The sequence below is a fragment of the Monodelphis domestica genome, chromosome 1 (assembly GCF_027887165.1).
Source record: "Monodelphis domestica isolate mMonDom1 chromosome 1, mMonDom1.pri, whole genome shotgun sequence".
In the NCBI taxonomy this organism is placed as follows: Eukaryota; Metazoa; Chordata; class Mammalia; order Didelphimorphia; family Didelphidae; genus Monodelphis; species Monodelphis domestica.
Window position 1 is genome coordinate 185,494,699 of NC_077227.1, and position 18,643 is coordinate 185,513,341.

Below are 18,643 nucleotides of genomic sequence, written 5' to 3' on the forward strand. Positions count from 1 at the left end.
GGTGACCCTGGGCAAGTCATTTAATCTCTAGGTAGCTCTAAGGCTAAATGTTACAGAGAAGGTGCCACTCTATAGCGATAGGTAAAGTTTTCCTCATCTAGGTCTCTAAACCAATTAAATCACAGATCCAGTCCCTTTCCTTTTAGAATTTTGCAGAATAGAAAAAAATGAAACAGAGGACAAGTTACCCAAAGTTATCACACATTTTAGCATAAGTGAGATGAAAATCCAAATCCTTAATTCCCATCTTAATGTTTTTTTTTCCCATTTATGTTACATAAGTACAAAAGATGGATTTTTACCCCGCATGATGGTTGGTTGTTGTCTTTCATGCTGGGAAAGGGCTAAAATGACATCACTTGGGCATAAATTTGTTTTAAGTGAGGCAGCATTGCACAATCATTGACCTTGTTTCTACAGAGCCTCCAAAATACAACTTTTACCTTCCCTTGCTTTTTAAAAGTGAAAGTGTTACCCTCCACATCCTTCCAAAGGAACTCAGAGTCAACCCTGAAGTTCCTCCTGTGTAATTATACTGCTCTAGTGAGTTAAAAAAAAAAACAAAAAAATATATGAGCAAGCTCACGCGGCTCCCTGGGTGCTGCCTGAACAAGCTGAATACACAGAAAGACAAGATGTACCAAATGCTGAAGTTCTAGTAAAGTCACATGACTAGACTTTAGGCACCATCATAATATCAGTAGAGTTTTCCTGGCCTCCTTTCCTGTCACATATGCTAAAAGACATTAGAATCTAGAAAAGAATTTTCAATAGCCAATTCTTTGACGTAAAGTGTGCTACTAAAGAAAACAATAAATTATGCACATCTTTGTCCCAGAGAGCCACATTCATCTAAGTAGGTACAGACACTACTGATTTCTCAAGACTGTGTTTTCAAGTAACTGCCATTAGTAGAAACCTGCATGGTGAAGCTTTCATGTAGACATACCACAGTATTGGTCCAACCGGCTTGGCACAAGCTCATATAAGACACAAGCATGAGAGCATAAAAGAAAGTGGAAAAATAGAAGGAAAGAGAAAAAATAACAACCTTATGTCAGGGGTGGTGTCCATTAAACCTCCCCTCATCTTGGCAGGTCATTACAGTTACTGGGATTTTCTTATTCCTGCCAGTGCTAGTTCTGAAGAAGAAATGTGGCTATGCACTGCAGGACTTTGGTGTAGCTCTAAGACAAAAGGAGACTTATTCAGTGGTAAAATATATAGATATTAATTATCAGTTAGATATTAATACAGATGAAACCTCTTCTGTGATCCAACGAATAAAGTCTGACATTCTGTCCCTATACATGAAGAGAACTCTAATAGAGCATATGGTCAGCTAATTTGTAGCAAGGTACATAAGAAAGTTAGATGGATAGTGTGCTGAGCCTGGAGTCAGGAAGACCTGCGTTCAAATCCAGCCTCAAGCATTCACTAGCTGTAGGAACCTGGGCAAGTCACTTAACCTCTGTTTGCCTTACTCCACTGGAGAAGGAAATGACAAACCATTCTAGTATCTTTGCCAAGTAAACCCCAAAAGGGACCATGGAGAATAGGCCATGACTGAAATAACTGAACAACAGAAGCTTCCTGACTCCAAGCCCGAGCTCTATCCACTGCACCACCTAACAGTCAAAGAAATGAAGAAAAAGAAAGCACACAGGCAGAAAGACACCTTTCTACTTTTCCTGCCATTCTTTTGCTCTGTATCTCCTCAGGCTGAAAGCATATGAATAGAGCCTGGAGAATCTCTTTTTTACCTTTCTTTGGATCTCTAGGGCTTAGGACAGTGGTCGGCATGTGGTAAACACCTCTTAAATTCTTCTTGACTACTAAACATGGCAACCAACTAAAGGCAACATTAAACTACTAAACTAAACTAAACACTAACACTAAAAGGCAACCAAAAACTCAGACCTAAGACAAGGACTAACAAAGAAACAAAATGTTAAAATTGAAGCTTGCTTCCTTTCTATTAGCAAAAGGTCAATGCAAAGTGACTCTCACTATCAGTTGATAAGACTGTTGGGTATTTTTGCTTAGCTCTTTAAGGAATGTATTTTGTGTTGTTGTTCAGTCATGTTTGACTCTTCGTGACCCTGTTTTGGGGTTTTCTTGACAAAATTCCTGGAGAGTTTGCCATTTCTTTTTCCAACTCATTTTACAGATAAGCATCTTAGGCAAGCAGGGTAAGGTGGCTCATCCAGGATCACACAGCTATTACACATCATCAGAGGCTGGATTTGAACTCAGGAAGATGAAGCCAATGCTCTAACCACTGCACCACCTAGCTGCCCATGTGCTTCCTGAAGGATGTACAAATGTCTGCTATGTCAAAACTAAAATATATTTTAAGTGTACTGTAGGGGTCCCATTAAAAGACACAGATTCCTTCAAGGAGATCTTAAGACTATGTAGTATCTGCCTTCCATCTCAAGAGTCCATATAGAAAGTGTATTGCAGTGGAACCCCATATGCCATCCTGCTGAGACATCTGCCTAAAGTGTTTTTCCTAAATCACTGCCCAATATCATCAAGGGGCAGGCTTTCTGCAGAAACCATTGCACAGGAGGTAAAAGGATAGGGGGTAGGAAAATAGAAATATTATAAAGCATTCATTGGACCACTTTGACCGAGCAAAGTGATGAAATCCAAACGGCTACTAGAAAGGCATTTGACCTAGAAAAAAAAAAGAACAATCTACCATAACACAAAGTGATTAGAGGATTTGGGATTTTTTAAGGTTTTTTTTTAATTTATTCTTAACACATTGTGAATTCCAAATTCCCTCCCTCCAGCTCCTCCCCTGTCCATTGAGAAGGTAAGCAATAAGAGATCCATTAAATATGAGAAGAGTGACTAGATAATTGTTAAGAATAGAAAAAGCATGCAGGTGGAGTTGTGAATTGATCCAACCATTCTGGAGGACAATCTGGAACTATGCCCAAAGGGTGATAAAAGACTGTCTGCCCTTTGATCCAGTCATAGCACTGCTGCGTTTGTACCCCAAAGAGATAATAAGGAAAAAGACTTGTACAAGAATATTCATAGCTGTGCTCTTTGTGGTGGCAAAAAATTGGAAAATGAGGGGATGCCCATCAATTGGGGAATGGCTGAACAAATTGTGGTATATGTTGGTGATGGAATATTATTGTGCAAAAAGGAATAATGAAGTGGAGGAATTCCATGGAGACTGGAACGACCTCCAGGAAGTGATGCAGAGTGAGAGGAGCAGAACCAGGAGAACATCATACACAGAGACTGACACACTGTGGTACAATTGAATGTAATGGACTTCTCCATTAGTGGCAATGCAATGTCCCTGAACAACTTGGAGGAATCTAGGAGAAAAACCACTATCCACATCCAGAGGAAAAACTGTAAGAGTAGAAACAGAGAAGAAAAACAACTACTTGATCACACAGCTGGAGGGGATATGTTCGGGGATGTCCACTCTAAATGAACATCCTAATGTAAACAACAACATGGAAATGGGTTCTGATCAAAGACACATGTAATACCCAATGAAATTGCATGTCGGCTGCGGAAAGGATGGTTGAAGGGGAGGGAGGGAAATAAAGCGATTATTGTAACCAAGAAATAATGTTCTAAATTGACTAAATAAATTAATTTAAATTAAAAATAAATAAATAAATAAATAAATAAAAAGAATAGAAAAAGCAAACAGGAAAGTGATCAAATGAAGGAGATAGTCAAGCAACATCATTATTTGTGAAAAGTCAGTCTTTGGTTATGCCTAAAGGAATTAGTGAGCATATATGGGGGGGGGGGGGGCACCTAGGAGACATAGGCCTGAAGAGGTACAATTAAAGGTGAGATAGCTATCCTTAAGTAATTTTTACATATAAAAGCTGCCAGCCAGTGCTTTCAGTCCTTTTATGCAACTCAGACTATGAAGCCATACATTTCTCAGTTGTCCAAATTTAACATCAGATTTGGCATAGAGTTTTTTTTAACCATCCTTTCTTTTGTTTCAAGGAAGATTAGACCTTAATAAATGATTCCTTAACTGTTCTCCAATTGATTCTGATCCTGCCTCCCCTCTGCACTTATAGACAACTTTTTCTGTATTATTTTGTACTTATACATGTTTTCCTTTGTACTGTGTAAGACAGAAAACAAGCCATATAATTCTTCCTCCATCTCACAGTCTCCAAGTCAGTTCCATGCTCACAGTAGGAACAAAATAAATTTGTCTTCAGGGAACCACTGAAAGAATATTATTTAATTTATGTAATCCCTAAAAATGAATTGCTACAGTAATTCCAATCAGAATGATTCCTCTATTTAAAGTAAATCATTTTTTGTTCCTTTTTCAAATGAAGATCATAGAGATCCAACTAGGAAGTGAAGGATGAACATGAAATTGCTCTTTTAATATGCAATAATATATAGACTCTAAGCAAAATCTTTCAATACTACTGTATCTGAAAATGATTTGAATGCTCCATTGTATACCATTTCTTCTTTGACTGGACAGGCCAGCTGTAAGAAAGGCACTGAGGCTCATTTGGGATCAGATTTCGTTTTTCCAATACCAAGCTACATTATTCCCAGAACTTTTTAAAGGGACACCCCCCCCCCCATAAGAAGTCAGCATTCCTGGAATTGAGCTGCCATCTAGTGGACATTGATTTAATATTTACTAACAGATGATACTGGAAAGAGAAACGTTCTCTCCTGTCTCTTTCTCTTTCCTTGTCTCTTTCTCTGTCTCTGCCTCTCTCTATGTGTCTGTTTCTGTATGTCTGTCTCTGTCACTGTCTCTGTCTATGTATGTATGTGTCTTTCTCTCTGTCTCTCTGTCTTCCCATATCTCTCTCTCTCTCCTTTTCTAACTTTCTTCCCCTCTGCCTCAGTTCTCATTATTAGTTTCCTAATCCCCCAAGTCATTAGAGCTCTCTTCCTTTTCAAGTATCCCTGTATATATTTACATATATACATGTTTACATATATATATATATATATATATATATATATATATATATATATATATGCTCCCCAGGAGAATGTAAGCTCTGAGAGTTGGGAGGTATAAATAAGTCAATAAACATTTGCAAATCGATGAATTCCTTAATGCCAGACACAGTGATTTTCATTTTCTCTTTGCATCTTCAGCATCTACCATTAATTAACCAAGAAGCATTCAGTTTTATTTGGATAGGCACTGTGCTAAATGCTGGGGAGAAAGAAGGGAAGGAAGGAAGGAAGGAAGGAAGGAAGGAAGGAAGGAAGGAAGGAAGGAAGGAAGGAAGGAAGGAAGGAAGGAAGGAAGGAAGGAAGGAAGGAAGGAAGGAAGGAAGGAAGGAAGGAAGGAAGGAAGGAAGGAAGGGAGGGAGGGAGGGAGGGAGGAAGGGAGGAAGGGAGGAAGGGAGGGAGGACTACCATTTCTCAAACCCTGCACTCAGTGCCAGACATACAAAAATAAACAATCATATGAGAAAGACAATGATTAGAAGGGAGTGGTAGCCAGAGAAAGGAGTTATATATGGTCTGGGAAGTCACATAGAGAGTGAGCAGAATAATAAGGTAGTCATTCTACTGACAGCCATTTCCACAGGCAATGGTAGTGTTGATTTGGTTACCGTTCCCAGAACATGAGGGGAAGGAATATCCACATGAGTACAATGTGAAAAGGAAGCTATGTGGTTCCTAAGAGAGCCAAGCCAATTCATTTTGTTCCTCCCAGTTACTAGTTTGGAGAATGGAACTGCAGCTAGCAGCAGGGCTAAGAAAAAAAGGAAAATAGTAAAATCATTCCCTCCTACAAGGAGCTACATTCTAACAGGAAGATGGTATGTGTGCATGTATGTGAGTATGATTTTATATAAATATATATATATACATATATATAATCTGTATATTATATATGTAATGAATACAAAGTAGTTTGGAGAGGGAGTATACTAGAAATTAGAAAGTCCAAGAAAGGCTTTTATGTAGAAGGTAGTCCTTGAGCTTCATTTTAAAGGAAAATCAGGAATTCTACAAATTGGAGATGAAGAGGGAATCCATCACAAACATGAGGTTCATCCAGTGATAAGGCATTCAAATCAAAGAGGATATGCATAATACAGTAAATAAGACCAGTATAGTAATTCTCAGAGTTCATGGAGGGAAATAATGTGTAAGAAGACTAGAAAGGCAGAATGGGGCCAAATTGTGAAGAGATTTAAATGCCAGACTAAAATTTTATTTGATCCTAGAGGCAAGGGGAAGCCAATGGAGTTTATTGAATGGGAAAGTGATATGATTAGACTTGCACTTTAGGAAAATCACTTAAGCATTTTTGTGGAGGATTGATTAGAGTGAAGAGAGGCATGAAGTAGGAAGAAGAATAAGCGTATGGACATCCACTACTTGGATAAGAACTCCTGTTTAACAACAAAAAGAAAGCAGTCTGGTACAAATTATGTTTAGACCAACATATCACACCCATATGCCTCAACAAGTTCCATATGGATCCATGAAATAACTGTGAAACAAATCAGAGGATAATCAAAGGAAATATCTTTCATAACTATGAGCAGAGGAAGGTTCTTGATTAGTCAAGAGATAAAAATTATCATAAAGGACAAAATTGACACTTTATTATATAAAATGGAAAAGTTCTTGGACAAACAAAATCAATTCAGCTAAAATTAGAAGAGAATGAGTTAACTGGGAAAAAATCTCTAAGCATATTTCTCAGATAACTAAGTTGTGCAGGGAATTGATACGTAAATAAAAGAACAAAAGCCATTATTCAATAAGTAAATGGTTGAAGTACATGAACAGGTAGTTCTCAAAAAAAAAGAACTTAGCTCTTCTATTCAAACCATAAAGCAAACAAACCTTTAGTGGTAAATAACAGCAATGGGCCATGAGGGGAAAAGGGTAGTGCTACATTTGAAATAAGAGGGCCTAGGTTCTCATCTTGACTGCCATGTACTACTTGTGGGAATATGGATGAATTTCTCAAATTTTTTAAATTTTCCAGGTCTCAATTTCCTCATCTATAAAATGTGGTTTAATTAGACAACTGCTAAGGCCCCTTCAAGGTCTGGATTTATGATCCTGTAGGGTCCATACAGTTACAAAATCTCATGCTTCTTTAAGATACAAGACCCAAATGTCCTGCATCTGTGATTTCCACCCCTGCTTCTGTAAGGTATCAGAATTTGCTTCCTAAAAACTGTTCTCTCTTTTCCAGATCAGTCAGATAGAGCCCAGATTAATTATTCACACCTACAAGAGACCATCTCCGCTGATTGCTGCACCATAAGAGAAATTTTAAAACCCAGAAATAGGAAGTGGAAGCTGCTTTAGGGAACAAGTCTTGTTGATATTAGTGTGAATTTTGACTGTTGCCCTGTTTCTTCCATTCCTTATGATTAGTCTTTCTTGGTCTCTGAATACTTGCCTTGAACCTCAAACCTTTCTTATGCAACTTTCTAATTTCTAACTGCTCTTAACCACTTCTTCCTCTGCTTTTTGTGTTTTCCTATTTATCATGCTCTCTGTTCATAAGCTATGTCACTCTCCTTTAGCAAATTGTCCTGATACAAGCTCTTTGCCCCATGTCCACACATGTTCTATCCTTGACCTTAACATCAATACTTGGCTACAAAACAGTTATAGTGAGGTGAGGTCATAGAACCAGTACAATTCAACAAACATTTATCAGACATCAATTCTGCCCATGGTACTGGAGAGCAGAATTCAAATTCAACTCAATTCAATCAATATTTTATTAAGTGCTTTTTCTGTGTTTAAAAGTATTATAAGCACTAGGGATACAAAGACAAAAATGAGATAGTCCCTGCCTATAAAGAACTTTCACTCCACTATGAGAAAACAATAAGTATAGAGAGATAAGTAAATATAAGATAGTAGGGGAAGGGAAGCAGCACAAAGGCTGAGGGGTTCAAGAAAGGCCTATTGTAGGAGGAGCACTTCAGCTAAGTGCTCAAGGTTATAAGAGGTAGAAATTAAGAAGAGTGTTCTAAGCATGGAGAAAAACATGTGAAAAAGGCATGGAGATGAAAGGTGGGATGTAGTCATTTCCACAGTACATATTTCAAAAACAAAGGAGAAAAGTCCTCTGTAAGGAAGGCAAAGTGGTATACCAGATAGAGTGTTGTACTTTTAAGAAGTGAATTCAATTCCCACCTCAAACACTTATGAGCTATTTGATCATGGGCAAGCCATTTAATCTTTCTGTGCCTTGGTTTCTTCACCTCAAAAATAAGGTGATGAGGTGCTGAATTACCTTAAAGGTCATTTTTAGCTCTAAATCTATGATATGATGAGTCTAGGTTCTTATATTGTGCTGGCATAACTTTAAGCTCTGACAAATTCTAGGAAAATGGACATTTTTGGTACCGTTTTTTGTACTACTTTATACCTTGTAAAAGAATGACTATTTTACAGGGGCCATCCTAGCCAAAAATATAGATCCTCATCACCAGAAGAGTGGCCACTAGCAGAACACTTTTGACCCTAAAGACCCATGAAAACTTCAGTGTAATCATGATCTCATTGATTTGAATATCCTGGTACAAACAACACATCTATACCTTCTTATCCTGGGTAATTTTTCTCTGTTTTTCCTCCACACAATAGTTCTAGCCAACATATTAAAGTCTTTCTTTATTTCTTCTTAGAAAACACAACTCAAACACTTAGATTAATCATCTGTTATCCTTCATTCTTGGCACATAAGCAAGTCATTTCATTTTTTCTAATCATTGATTTCTTGAATTATATCCTATGTATGAAGACATCATTGGAAATATCATCCTCCAGTCTGCTTGTTCCCATGATGCATCTCTCCACTGACCTGTGGATCACCTCATTCCTTGGAGATTGGGTAGAAAGAAAACTCATGATCATATATCAAGACCTATGAAACAAGTAAAGATACAAAATCGCCCTCTGACTTGTATGGCACACTTCTAAAGATTCTACAATGTTGGGTGCAATGACTCCCAAAATAGGTGAGGGATGGGGTACTAACAATCACCTACTTCTTAAACCATCTACAAATATTAGCTGTTGGACAATGTTAATAGTTAATATGTGATCTTTGTCCAATAAAAAATTGTTGCACCATCAGAGGAATAGAATTGGATCCATTAGTAAGATTCAAATTCACAGCTAACATTTTCACAACTATATCAAATAAAAGTAACAAGGTACATTCCTACTTTAATTTCTGATTTTACTAGAAATAAACCTACTTGCTTTCCCAAATGAAGGTTCTAATTTATTTTACTTATAAAGTTAAGATGATTTGATGTAAGCTCTCTCTTCTCCAATTCCCTTCATCTCGAAACCTCTTGACATCATATCTACTTTATGAAAACTAGGTGGTCCAACTCCTTGGCAAAATCAACCCTTCTTCAAATGTCCTTGATCCCACTATATTTTCCAATAGATTCAAACTCAAGCATCATCCCTTCTTGTTCTGAACTTACTAGTTCCTTCCCTACTCTCTCCAAATATGCTCAGATCCCCCCTTTTAAGTCTCTTTTAAATATCAATTTTCTCTTTTAAAATATTCATTAGACACTACTATCACTTTAAGCTATGGTTCTAAGCCTGGCCTCTTTCTCAGCCTAATTCAAAAAATTGCTTACATTCATTGCTTCCACTTCCTCTCCTCTCACTCACACCTCAACCCTTTGCAATCTGCTTTCTGATTTTATCACTCAATTGAAATTGCTCTCTACAAAGTTAACAACAATCTCTTAATTGCTATCTTTGAAAGTAAATATTTTTGCTCAGTCCTTATCCTTCTTAAGCTAGCTGATGTATTTGGCACTCTTGACTATCCTCTTCTCCAAGATACTCTTCTCCTATGAATTTTCAGGATGCCAAGACTCTGGTTTTGCTGGTTTTGCTCCTACCTCCCTGACTGTCAGACTTCCTAACTATTTTTTTTTTGTTTTTAAACATTATTTTATTTGGTCATTTTCATACATTATTCATTGGAAACAGAGATCATTTTTTTTATGTTAGCTCGTCCCACTCATGAGCAATCAATGTTTTTCCAATTGTTTAGATCTAGTTTTAATTGTGTGGAGAGTGTTTTGTAGTTGTGTTCATATAGTTCCTGTGTTTGTCTCAGCAGATAGATTCCTAAGTATTTTATGTTGTCTCAGGGGACTTTAAATGTAATTTCTCTTTCTAATTCGTGCTGCTGAACTGAGTTGGAGATATATAGAAATGCTGATGACTTATGCAGGTTTATTTTGTATCCTGCAACTTTGCTAAAGTTGTTGATTATTTTGACTAGCTTTTTGGTTGATTCTCTAGGATTCTTTAAGTAAATCATCATATCATCCGCAAAGAGTGACAGCTTGGCCTCCTCATTGCCAATTTTAATACCTTCAATTTCTTTTTTTTCTCTAATTGCTACTGCTAGTGTTTCTAGTACAATATTAATAATAAAGGTGATAATGGGCATCCTTGTTTTACTCCTGATTTTATTGGGAAGGCTTCTAGTTTATCCCCATTGCAGATGATGTTTGCTGATAGTTTCAGATATATACTGTTTATTATTTTTAGGAAAGACCCTTCTATTCCTATACTTTCTAGTGTTTTCAATAGGAATGGGTGTTGTATTTTATCAAAGGCTTTTTCTGAATCTTTTGAGATAATCATATAATTTTGTCAGTTTACTTATCAATATGGTCAATTATGCAGATCGTTTTCCTAATGTTGAACCATCCTTGGATTCCTGGTATGAATCCTAACTGGTCATAGTGAATAACCCTTCTGATGACTTGCTAGAGTCTTTTTGCTAGTATTCTATTTAAGATTTTTGCATCTATATCATTAGGGAGATTGGTCTATCCTTTTCTTTCTCTGTTTTTGACCTGCCTGGCTTTGGGATCAGTACCATGTTTGTGTTGTAAAATGAATTTGGTAGAACTCCTTCTTAGCTTATGCTGTCAAATAGTTTGTATAATATTGGGATTAGTTGTTCTTTGAATGTTTTATAGAATTCATTTGTGAATCCATCTGGACCTAGGGATTTTTTCTTAGGGAGTTCTTTGATGGCTTGTTCAATTTCTTTTTCTGATATGGGGTTGTTCAGGTAATTTATTTCTTCCTCTTTTAGTCTAGGCAATTTATATTTTTGTAAGTATTCATCCATTTCACCTAGATTGCCATATTTGATGCCATATAATTGGGCAAAGTAGTTTTTAATGACTGCCTTAATTTCCTCTTCATTAGAGGATACTTCATCTTGGATACTGTCAACTTGTTTTTTTTCTTTCTTTTTTTAAATTAGACTGACTAGTACTTTGTCTATTTTATTTATTTTTTCAAAGTACCAGCTTCTAGTCTTATTTATTAAATCAATAGTTCTTTGACTTTCAATTTTATTAATTTCTCCTTTGAGTTTTAGGATTTCTAATTTAGTCTTCATCTGAAGATTTTTAATTTATTTGCTTTCTAGTTTTTTAATTTGCATGCTCAATTCATTGACCTCTGCCCTTCTTAATTTGTTAATATATGAACTCAAGGATATAAATTTCCCCCTGAGTACTGCCTTGGCTGCATACCATAGGTTTTGAAAGGATGTCTCATCATTGTCATTTTCTTCAATTAAGTTATTAATTGTTTCTACAATTTGTTCTTTAACTAACCGGTTTTGGAGAATCGTATTGTTTAATTTCCAATTAATTTTTATTTACCTCTATGTACCCTTACTAATTATTATTTTCATTGCATTATGATCTGAGAAGGTTGCATTTATTATTGCTGCCCTTTTGCACTCATTTACAATGTTTTTATGCCCTAATACATGGTCAATTTTTGTGAATGTACCATGTGCTGCTGAAAAGAAGGTATATTCTTTTTGTCCCTATTTATTTTTCTCCACATGTCTACTAACTCTCATTTTTCTAAGCTTTCAGTAATTTCTCTTACCTCTGTCTTATTTATTTTTTGTTTGATTTATCTAGTTCTGAAAGAGGAACGTTCAGATCTCCCACTAGTATAATTTCTCTATCTATTTCATCCTTTAGCTCCTCTAGTTTCTCCTTTAGAAATTTGGATGCTGTGCCATTCAATGCATACATATTGAGTACAGATATTTCCTCATTGTCTATACTGCCTTTTATCAGGATATAATTACCTTCCCTATGTCTTTTAACTAGATTTATTTTTACTTTGGCTTTGTTAGATATCATGATTGCAACTCCTGCCTTTTTTTATCAGTTGATGCCCAATAGATTTGGCTCCATCCTCTTACTTTCACCCTATGTGTATCTACCTTCCTCATGTGTGTTTCTTGCAGACAGCATATGGTAGGGTTTTGGATTCTAATCCACTCTGCTATTCTCTTACGTTTTATGGGTGAGTTCATTCCATTCACATTCAGTTATGATTACTAGCTGTGTATTTCCCAGCATTTTGATTTCTACTCCTGGTCCTGCCTTTTCTTCTTTCACTATTTCCTTCTACACCAATGTTTGTTTAAAATCAGTCCCCTGGTTCCCACCCTTATTTTACTTACCTTTATATCTCCCTCCCTTCTTATTCCCCCCCCTTATTTTCCCCTGTAGTCTTTTTTAAAATTGCCCCCCACCCTCTCCCTCCCTTGTACTGCTTACCTCCCCACCAGTCTGTTTTTTACCCTTCTACTCCCCTATAGGGTGCAAATCTATTCTCTGTCCCAATTGATTGGATTGTTCTTCCCTCTTTGGGTCAGTTTCAAAGCACATAAGAGTTGAGTATTTCCTATCTCCAACCTCTTTACCCTTCCAGTGTATCGATGTTCTCCCCCCTCCCACCATAGTCTTCTTTGTGACATATAAATTTACCCCCATTTGTGTCTTTTCCCATTTCTTTTTGTATTAACCTCTTTTTTTAGCACTGTATATATATGTATATATATATATATATACATATATATATACACACACACGTATATGTATTTATGCATGCATATATCTATATACCTATTTATGTCTTGTCCTTTCATCCTATGCATTTTGTCACTGTTCCCTCTAAGTGTAATTCTTCTAGCTGCCCAGGTGATAGCAAAAGTTTTTAAGAGTTACCAATGACCTCTTTTCTTATAGGGATACATATCATTTTAACTTATTGAGACTCTTAAAAAAAATTTTGGTTGTTGTTTTGTTTTCTTTTTCTTTTTCCTCTCTTTTTAAATTACCTTTTGATGGTTCTCTTGAGTTCTGTGCTTGGACATCAAATTTTCTGTTCAGGTCTGGTCATTTCTTTATGAATGCTTGGAATTCTTCTATTGTATTGAATGACCATACTTTCCCCTGAAAGAATATAGTCAGTTTTGCTGGGTAGTTGATTCTTGGTTGTTGACCTAGTTCCATTACTTTCTGGTATATCATATTCCATGCCTTTCGGTCCTTCAGTATGAATGCAGCCAGATCCTGCGTTATCCTCACCGTGTTTCCGTGGTATCTGAATGGCTGCTTCTTGGCAGCTTGTAATATCTTTTCTTTGGTATGATAGTTTTTGAATTTGACTATGACATTCCTGGGTGTTGTCAGTTGGGGATTAAATATAGGAGGTGATCTTTGGATTCTTTCAATCTCCACTTTCCCCTCTTATTCTAGGATATCGGGGCAGTTTTCCTGAATAATTTCCTGTAGTATTATGTCCAGGCTTTTTCTTTTGTCATGGTCTTCTGGTAGTCCAATGATTCTTAAATTGTCTCTTCTCAGATGATTTTCTAAATCATCTGTTTTGTGAATGAGATGCTTCATATTTTCCTCAATTTTTTCATTCTTTTCATTTTGTTTTATAGTGTCTTGCTGCCTTGTGAGGTCATTTAAGTCCAGTTGTTGTATTCTGGTTCTTAAAGACTGGATTTCATCCCTGGCTTTTTGGTCATCCTTTTCCTTCTGGTCTGATTTTCTTTGAAGGTTGTCTTTCATCCTCTTTACCTCATCTTTCATCTCTTTTGCCTCATCTTTCATCTCCTTTGCCTCATTTTCTAGCTGGTTGATTTTGGCTTTCAAGACACTACTTTCTCGTTTTAGTTCAAGTGCCTCTGTTTCCAGATGACTTATCTTAATTTTTAAGTTCTTTTCTCAATTGTCTTCAGCCTCTCTTAATTGTGTTTTGAGTTCTTCCACTGCCTGTATCCAATTTGCTGGGATTTCTGATTTATCGTTTGCTGATCTCTCCCCCTCTGTTCCTTTTGCTGAGTAGAAGCTGTCTATTGTAGTTTCTTTCTTCTTTTTCTGTTGTTTGCTCAAATTCACCCCTTCTTTACTCCCCGTATTTGTCTGTGCTCTTGCTCCTCTTTAGTTTGTTTGTTTGTTTGTTTTTTGGTTTGGGGGGCTTCTGTCAGTCTCCCCTCTTGGAGCTTTAACAGGAGATCTCTTGGTGTAGTCTCTGGTGGAGGGTTGGTGGGGTTTGAGCTTCCCTGTCCTCTGGGGGCTTTTGATTGGATTAAAGTCCAGCAGTCAATGAGGATGGGTGTGGAGCCTGGGCTTCCCTGAGTTCTGGAGACCTTTGATGGGATTAAGTTCAGCTTAGTTGGTCTGGGTGTGCTATGAGTCCAAAACCTGCTGGAAGGCTGGAGCAAATATGGAGGATCTCCACAGCTCTGGCCAGGCTGCCAGGTCTATGCTTCTTCTCTAGCTCCTTCCCTGCCATATGTGTTGGACTCTCTGAACTTGGCATAGCCCTGCCCACAAGGTACACCCTCCAGACCAGCACCTTTGCCCGCCCAGAAGTTCCCGCTGCCATTGGAGTCTCAGCGCTCTAGTTGGGAGGGGGGAATGGGTCTTGGGACCTTCCTTCTGTCTTCCCCTTAAACCTGAGTGTTCTCAGATTCTGGCTTTTTGGGGGGGGCGTACCTTTTGAATTAAGTCTAGCAGGCGGGTTCCTTGACTCTGTCTTGTTGTTAAGTTTGATTTTGAGTCCCCTAGGAGCATTCAGTTTGTGATCGGTTAGGAAGGGTATTCAGAGGTCTGATCTTCTGCTCCTTCTAGGCCACCATCTTCCAGACTTCCTAACTATTGATGTTCCCCAAGATTCTATTCTGGGGCTTTTTCTCTTTTCTCTTCATAATAGTTCCAAATCCCATTGGTTTAATAAACATATTTATGCAGATGCCTTATGGATTCACATATTTAACTTCCACCTTTACCCTAAGCTTCAGTCTCACATCCACCAATTGTAGTGTCATTTTCTTTGCCTTTCCCTTTCCATCTCTGCCAACTGGCTTCCTTGGCTACCCTTAAGTCCCCAAAAAATCCCATTTTCTGACCTTTTTCTAAAACCCCTTTTCTAACCTCTCTTGATTCAAATACATTCCTTCTCTTACTTATTTCCTGTTCATCATGTATATAGCTTATTTGTACATATTTCATGGTGGCTTGTCTTCTCCATTAGATTGTGAACTTCTCCATGTTAGGGAGTGTCTTTTGTTTCTTATTGTATTCCCATTGCTTAGGATAGTGTTCCTGGCACATTTGTTCAGTCATTTGAGTGTCTTTTTTTTTTCAGGACCAGATTTTGAGATTTTCTTGGCAAAGAAACTGGAGCAGTTCACCGTTTCCTTCTCCAGCTCATTTTACAGATGAGGAAACTGAGGCAAACAGAATTAAGTGACTTGTCTGAGGTCATAAAACTAATAAGTATCTGAATCTAGATTTGAACTCAGGATGATTAGTCTTCCTGACTCAAAATCCAGCATCTAGATGCTCCACCTGCTTTCTCATTTCCAGTTTCATAGGCAGGAACATTATAGGACTGTCCAATGAGCCATGTTCATGTGATCATGAAGCAGGGAAGTTGTTAGTATAATGTATAAAAACTCTCCAAAATGGGGCAACACAGGAGTATCAAGCAATGCAATGGGACAGGTAGAGTGTCAAATGAGCCTGTGGCAAGTACTCAGAGAGTCCCCATAATTGGAGATTTTTTAAACTATCATAACTCAAAACCTTTGGTGACCATGCATCTGCATGTTTTATGTCTTATTTGATATTAATACTCAGTGAATGTTAAACAAAATCATCTTTGACAAGAGGACTGGAGGAAGGAAGGAAGGAAGGAAGGAAGGAAGGAAGGAAGGAAGGAAGGAAGGAAGGAAGGAAGGAAGGAAGGAAGGAAGGAAGGAAGGAAGGAATCATCAAGACATCTTTTTGTAAAAAATACAGAGACCATAAAGAACCATAGAGAAGCAGTGGGATCTCCTCAGCGAGAAGGTACCAGACCAAACTCTCTACCCTGAAAAAAAAAATAGCTAATCAAGGGGAAATTATTTTTATATTGGCACAGCTTTTCCTGATCACTATTCCTTAAGAAAGAAAAAGTGCCCCACGTTATATCTGAAGACTTGATGCCCTTCCCACCAAGTCCAAGAAAGTGCCTCAAAAACCATCACAAAGAATAAAGAGCAAATATACCCATTTTTTCAAGCCAAGAGTAAGTAGAAATCAGAAAGGTACACAGATTAAAACATACCAGACAATCCACAGACCTTCATACAGGCATGGAGCATCAAGTAACTATTCTTTCCACCAATGAAGATAATCTTAGGTAAAATCCTAGGCTTAAACACTAGGTTACATTTAAAACTACCGAAAAGAACATTGAATCAGAATCAGAATAAGAGTCAGGTGACCTAGGTTTGGATATTAGCAGTATTCATTATGTATTTACCATATACCATGCACCATGTGAAGTCCTGTTAAGTCCTAGCAACATAAAGACAAGAGTGAAACTGTTCTTGACATCAAGGACCTAATATTAATTTTAGTCCATGTTAACAATGCTGTTATTGACAAGTTAAGTGTCTGAATCCAGGTTTGAACCCTTCTTGACTCCTGGCCCAGGCTTTTATCTTCTGACTCACCTCATTGCCTCCTCTTGGCACATAGTAGGCATTTTAATAAATACTTATTGATTGATTAATTGGTTGAACTGTCCATTTGAACAGAAGAAACAAGTTCCAAAGATTCCAAGTAGGTCCCAGGAGGTTAGTGAATCCATAAAACATGGTTGTAGTCTTGGAGTGAGTATACCTAAATGACACAGTGGATAGAGTTCCAGGCCTGGAGTCAGGAAGACTTAAGTTCAAATCTATCCTCAGACACTTATTAGCTATGTCACAGGCAAGTTGCTTAAACAGTTTACCTCAGTTTCTTCAACTATAAAATGATTGGGAGAAGGAAATGGCAAACTACTCTAGTACCTTTGCCAAGAAAACCCTAAATGGAGTTATGAAGAATCAGACATGACTGAAACAACTGAACAAAAACAAAATCTACAACTTTTTGTTTTATAACAATAAGTCCGTGCTATAGAAATCAAATTTGGATTTGAAATGAGTTTACCTCAACCCCTCAGCTGATGATATATCCAGATCCCTAGAAGCTGCTTATGGTAGAAACTGAAGTACCTTGGGTACTCATGGCAGAAGTAATCATTCAACCAACAAGTATTTATTATTAAGCACTTACAGTGGGCCAGGCACAATACTAAGTACCAGAGTTGCGAAGATGGACCAAGTTTGGTCCTTGCACTAAAAGTATTTTATATTGTAATTGAGGGCAACATGCAAATAACTACGTGCATACACACACCATACATAGACAATGCATCAGTAGGAGTTTTCCCAGCCCAAATCAGTATCTCCTCTGATGTGCTGTAACCCTCCATTTCTGCCCATAGAAAACCATCAGCACCAGGAAGAAAAGAAAAGAAAAATATAAGAAAGAAAGAGCTGCCAAAAGTTAGGGTAGCATTTGTAGCTCAATGCATCCACTAAAAGATATTCCAGCAGCTCCATCCAAGTCTAAATAGAACATAAAAACCTAAGAACCTCTAATACCTGAAAACTAAGCCAGTAGAAAATTAAAAAGGCAATTTTTTCCAGCCAGTTCAACTTTTCCCACTGTGTAAAATTGACTCAGGAAGACTGGGGTTCAAATCCTCCCTCTGACATTTAATCAGTTCTGTGATCTGTGGCAAGTCAACTTCTATGTGCCTTAGACCTTAACTAGGTCTTAATATTCAGTCAAAGATAGGTTATAATCAGCATTAATGAAATGAGTTCTCATACCAGAAGCTGAAATCGGAGCTCCTTCACCTATTTGCATATTATGTTCTCTGTCTGTTTGGCTCCGAAATGCCCAGTTTATACATCAAATTTAGTAATGGATCTCATAGACATACCTGGTAAATCCCCAGGCTCATTCATGCCACTATAAGCCCCTCTTCACAGCAGCCCAAGCACTGTGAACTGTTTCTCACAAATTGCCATTGTTTTGCGAGCTTTGGATTGTTTGTGTGCCTGGCCTTATCTTGTTTCTCCTCATGTTTACATAACCCTGGTGAAACAGCATTTGATCCCCCTTGCTGTAATTGAAAAGCTTTGGAATTTACCCATACTGCAATGTGTGATCTCTATTGGGACATTCTCTAGTGTTCTGCCTAAGCAATGAATTTGTGCTCTGTCCTGGGTAGTATTTTTATGTTATCTAGTGCCTTATTTTGACTGCTTGTGACAGAGACAGTGTTGAAGCCAGCTTTAACCCAAGAACTGGTTGTTAAATTTTCAGTGTGAGCATTTATATCCCAGATATTAGTCCCCACCCAAAAAAATTTTAACTACAACTCACAC

The 18,643-nt window shown here is 37.4% G+C and overlaps 1 protein-coding gene across 3 annotated transcripts in view; it reads right to left on the bottom strand.

Moving 5' to 3' along the window:
- Positions 1 to 18,348, bottom strand: part of ATP8B4 (ATPase phospholipid transporting 8B4 (putative)) — a 384,379-nt gene extending 366,031 nt beyond the window's left edge. The window contains exon 1 of one of the 3 annotated variants that reach the window (XM_056810175.1): positions 18,196 to 18,348. Coding sequence is in view for 1 of the 3 variants with exons in the window: in XM_056810180.1 (XP_056666158.1) it covers positions 18,196 to 18,220 (25 nt within the window). In the remaining 2 variants the exon portion in view is untranslated. The remainder of the gene's footprint in view (positions 1 to 18,195) is intronic. The other 2 variants (XM_056810180.1, XM_056810178.1) reach the window with 2 other exon arrangements.
- Between the last annotated feature and the right edge of the window lie 295 nt (positions 18,349 to 18,643).